Here is a 5,099-nt window from a genome sequence, read left to right on the forward strand (position 1 = left end):
CTTTTGAGGTTATAGTTAGTTCGTTCATTTATTTGGACCACGTTTGATAGTATCTCTGTCAATTTATAATCATTTTCTATATATCTCCACCAATCTAGAAAGAATTTGAAACCCATGATCCATGTTCAATATACGTTAAAAGCTAGCTATGTGTAGAAGTTTGAAGATATTCCCAAAGAAAACACAACGCTTTTTTATATTCAAAAACTTAGACATTGTTCTTTATCGTTAATGATTCTCAAAGGTTGTTTTTTTTCTCAAGAAAAATTTAATTCATAATTTAAAATAATTTTCAGAAAATATAATATCCTAGATGATATGCAATATAAGATGTAAAATCACAGAGACTAATATAACCATTAACCCAAATATTAATAAAATTATTCCTCATAGCCCGAGCAATATTCTCATCCTTATCAAAGATAATAGCAGTATCATCTTTAATCATATCAAACCAACGTACGACCCCTGTGCCCATACCAACAAATCATCCAGCCTAGCTTTCAACTCCTTAATCCTCAATGCCTCTTGGACCAGTAAGCAAGTTTTGACAGGCAAAAATTGACCTGGTCATAAGATTAACCTAGTCCATGGCAAGCCTAAGAAGCAACAAGAACTGTGAGGCCTGTTGGGAAGCAACTCCAAAGAGATCATAAAATGATCATAAGTGTATATAGGTAGATGACACAATGCAAGGACCCTTTGGACTAGCTAGAAGAAGTCAAGAGGGTTAGAGGAATTTTCATCTATCACTATCGTACATGCATATATGAAAAGTATAGTAACTTTAGATTTAAAGACAAATGAAAAGTATAGTAACTTTAAATTTTTATTAAAAATTATAAATCATAGATCATCTCATTTATTATGACCACAATTACAATATACTAATATTGAGCATCACGAGTGATATTCTAGTTTACTATTGAGCAGATATTGCCAATCCACAAGACCACAACCCTTAGTTAATTAATTTTACGACTTTATTTCTTCAATTATATAATTTTTCTTATATACTTCATAAAACTTTCTAATATAACCTTCTACCACCGGTACCATTTTCCCTTTGAATGTTGAAATGTATAGCAGTGACAGGCAATCCAAGATTGTAAAGTTCAGCAAATCCTCTAGTGTTGAAATTCTGGCGCCATCCTGGAGCATATACTGTCTCTCTACCAAGTTGACGAAATAAAACAAAGATGATACGATGAATCCCCATCATGGGTATCGGATTTTCATATGGTACCACCACATTTCCTGTGCAAATCAAGAAAATTTATTTAGCAAATTAAATATACTGTAAATAACATATACATACTAAGTATTATCTTTTAAAACAAGTAAGATTAATGTTGTAAACTATATTATATATATATATATGTCATCTAGGGTTTATGATTAATTTGTGATATGAAATTATTTTTAAGGTTTAGAAGCTCTTTTTTTATGTATTTTGAAAGATTTGGTAAGATATAAAAGTAGATTAAAAAAGGGTAATTTTATAATTTTTTATTTTAGCCATAATTTATTATTTTTATTTTTTATTTTTTTTATGTTCAACAAAATATATTTTTTACATTAGCCATAAACATTTGGTTAATAAGGTTTGAGTTGATGAAATTCAGTCATAAATGACCTAAAGTTTAATAGTTAATATATTAAAATCTTAAATTTGCTCGAATACTTCTCAAATATTCAAAATTGTAAATTGAATATATAAACCAAAGAAAAATATAATTAAATGATAGGCGTGATGGTTGGTGGATGATCTATGTAGGATGAGAACAAAATTTTGAAGCATGCATGTGTTGCTTAATGGATAACAAGTCATACCAACTACGTATTATTAGTCTAGAGATAAGTAAATTAAAAATATTTATTGAAAAGAAATAATAACAAATTCCGAAAAGATGGGACGTCATCTGACAAAAACCAAAATGAATAACAAATTGTAATTGTAATCCTAATGTAAATTAAAACGATTGATCACAATATGATTTGAAGTCATCTGTGTATGTTTATGTGTAAACACCAGATGTAATATCTTTGAGTTAGTTATGGTCCCCATTCAAGGATTCCTATACTTTTGTACTTCTTGCATACATAGGGCAGTATGAAATCTTCTACAATAGTTTAATTTTGTATTGATACGACTGCTTCAAGATGACAGAAAGTTACAAAATGATATTGGTTTTTTAAATGGTGTGGCGGCCACTAAAATGATCGAGTTGGAATTACTTCGGTAGATTTCAATTCATAATTAAGCAATATGCTCACATGAGAGTGACATGAAGATGAAAATAATAGTTTATATAATTGAGAATAAGTCTAATTGTGTTATGGCTTTTAATTTGGACTCCACTTAGCCCAACGGTCTCGACTTCACACAAAAGGAATACAATGCCACAATACAAGATTTCAAAGATTGTGCTTGAGTATAAGCTGGAAACACACTAGTTTATAAGTGTGAGAATTTGATAGTCAAATTGCCATGAAGAATTGGACCATAATTAATCACACACCACTTGTTTTTACCTTCATCAGCCCCATACTGGAGTCTGCTTAAGCTTCAAGTCTAACAACTTTTGTTGGGAACATAAAGTATAAACTGAAATCCTTATTGACCAAAAACAAGTTCCTTTTTTATTTTAGCAATAATCACAGAAAGTTAATTGGTTTAAAAATTAATGTTAAATAAAACGAAATTGACATCATACATACCGAATGCAGGCCCAGTTGTTGCTGGAATATCAGTGACCAACCTGAGAGAGAAGGTGTATAATGTTAAGAAACTGGAGACTAAATTAATGGAAGCTAAGAAACTTTCATAAAGCAAGGTTAGTTCATATATATACATGGCAGTTATATATAATATATATGTTTTTATGTGCTAAAATTAATTTACAGAGTGATTTAACTTATCAACCAATTTTATATTTTTTCCCACGATAAACAAAATATATATGAGAATCATAATTAATTTATATAGAACATAAGAATAAATAGTGATCATTACAATTAATCATGAATGATCAAGATAAAACTATTGAATAATAATGTAATAGTTACGCGATCACTTAAAAATATAAAAAAAAATCACATGATTTTATTTATTTATTTTAACCATTTAAAATTATATCTATCTAGCTATAATTATTTATTCATATGTTCTCATAAAAAATGATTATTTTCATAATTAATATATATATATATATATATATATATATATATATATATATATATATATATATATATAATTCGTAATTAAGCGCATGCTTGAACCACAATTTATCACTTACCAATGGAGGTATTCTCTCAAATTGGGATCACTTGGGCTTGGTGCATCTGGGTCCACCATGATCTGTAATGAAGAAATATAATAAATTCAAATCTTATATACACTCAAAAAATAGAAGGATACAACTAGAAACCATTAGCTATATTGTAACATCTACAAATATATTTGTTCTTTCAAACCAAGCGATTAAGACACCAAGCCTAATTTAAGCCCGGTCAAACACTAAATGAAGTCTAAAATAAATTATAAAGTGAGATTTTTTTTGTTGTTGTCGTTTGTTCAGAATTTCATAGTTTTGCTCAATTAATCACAGAATTGAGGAAACCAAAAGTTTGTCAGACTAGTTAAACATGAGATTAATTTTTTTTTTCTTTTAATAAAAACTATTGGGCTTGGTTTTTTGAAATGAGACCTTGATTTTTATTTGAGACCTTATTTACAAAAAGAGTATTTAACTTATCACATAAAATGAGAAATCTTTTTTATTTAATATTTTTTTAAAGCCATTGCTTGAACCACAAAGGCCTTGGCCGGTCCTAGCCTAGTTATCAGATATTGGCCGGGTTGTTAGAGTCAAATCTAGCTAATGCTTCTTTTAGTCACTAATAGACTTAAGGCTATCTGTTAAATTATTGGTTGTTTCACATGATTTACACTCTTAAGTGGCATAGTGATTAATTAACTTATTTGGACGTTAGAGACAACTAATTTATATGGGAGGTTATAGATTTCTTGGCCTATGGACTTCTGTTCACGTAACTCGGTTATGTGTTTCCTACGTACGGGATACATGGCCCAAGTTCTATAACTCCTCTCTCAGGCTAAGTTATCCTATCATGGTTGATAACTTGGTGTGTACAATTAACAAAATGAGCTATGGGATATAATTACCAGAGTGTAAAAGTTCCTGAGGTCATCTCCACCAATGCTCACTCTTGGTTGATTGACAACTTGGGAAGGCCTGAACTCAGAGCCATTGGTAACTTCTCTATTATTGAACGTGACACTCATGGCAATAGATCTTTCAAAAGGGTCTAATACATCTCCAATAACACGCCCAATGACAAGAAGGTCTCTACTACTCATTGGCATGACTTGTTGATATAATGGACACTCGTCTATACAATTTGGTGTTGTTATCAATTCTATTTATACTAGAGTGATCTATTCATTTGGCTTCGTTCTGGTTCATAGGAAATGTGGTCACTTTTTGATTGATAAAGCAAATCTTGGACCATCTACAATTTAAAGGAGACCACACTATCAGGATATCAACTCACTAATAACATCTTAGGAAGAGTCATTAAAATCAACTGGTTTTAATTCGAAATAATTTGAAATTAAAGAAATAATAAAGAAATAGATGAAAATTAGAATGGAATATGAGTTTATGATATTGTTTCGTTAAAGAGAGAAGCAAGAAGATACGAGAAAAATGATTTTTCAGACATTTAACAAGTGTCACTTAAAGTAACTTGTTTCATTAATTCAATTTTAGAAGAATATACAACTTCATTTTACGTTCAATTGAAAGGGTAATCAATCACACAGTGTCACTTAAAGTAACTGATTCCCAATGTTGGTTAACAGATTATTTTTGTTTGGCAGAAAGACTTTCTATGTCCTGATCTATGTCACGATTATTAATTACTTTAGTTGTAAGCCAATTAGCCATCAAATAAAGACCATACTCATACCATAGACGTGGACAAATTATACAAAGTAACGAGTTCCATCGTATATTCCCCAACCAGTAATTGGTTACATCACAAAAATAGAATACAGAACTACATGATGTAGA

General features: G+C 29.9%; 1 protein-coding gene across 1 annotated transcript; it reads right to left on the minus strand.

Annotated features, from left to right (window-relative positions):
- Positions 1-840: 840 nt before the first annotated feature.
- Positions 841-4,404, minus strand: LOC130735166 (protein FLOWERING LOCUS T-like). Its single transcript, XM_057587261.1, has 4 exons — positions 4,190-4,404; positions 3,300-3,361; positions 2,722-2,762; positions 841-1,257 (listed from the first exon to the last, which is right to left on the minus strand). Exons 1-4 carry the CDS (start codon positions 4,388-4,390, stop codon positions 1,031-1,033), a joined length of 531 nt encoding a protein of 176 aa, XP_057443244.1. The 5' UTR covers positions 4,391-4,404; the 3' UTR covers positions 841-1,030.
- Positions 4,405-5,099: the final 695 nt, after the last annotated feature.

The sequence above is a fragment of the Lotus japonicus genome, chromosome 2, assembly GCF_012489685.1.
Source record: "Lotus japonicus ecotype B-129 chromosome 2, LjGifu_v1.2".
In the NCBI taxonomy this organism is placed as follows: domain Eukaryota; kingdom Viridiplantae; phylum Streptophyta; class Magnoliopsida; order Fabales; family Fabaceae; genus Lotus; species Lotus japonicus.

What these genes read in the sequence shown, in the direction of transcription:
- LOC130735166 (XM_057587261.1), bottom strand. Translation starts at nt 4,390, where the DNA reads ATGCCAATGAGTAGTAGAGACCTTCTTGTCATTGGGCGTGTTATTGGA. An exon ending in TTGAGAGAATACCTCCATTG is followed by an intron (nt 2,763 to 3,299) that starts GTAAGTGATAAA and finishes CTTCTCTCTCAG; the next exon opens with GTTGGTCACTGATATTCCAG. An exon ending in AACAACTGGGCCTGCATTCG is followed by an intron (nt 1,258 to 2,721) that starts GTATGTATGATG and finishes TGATTTGCACAG; the next exon opens with GAAATGTGGTGGTACCATAT.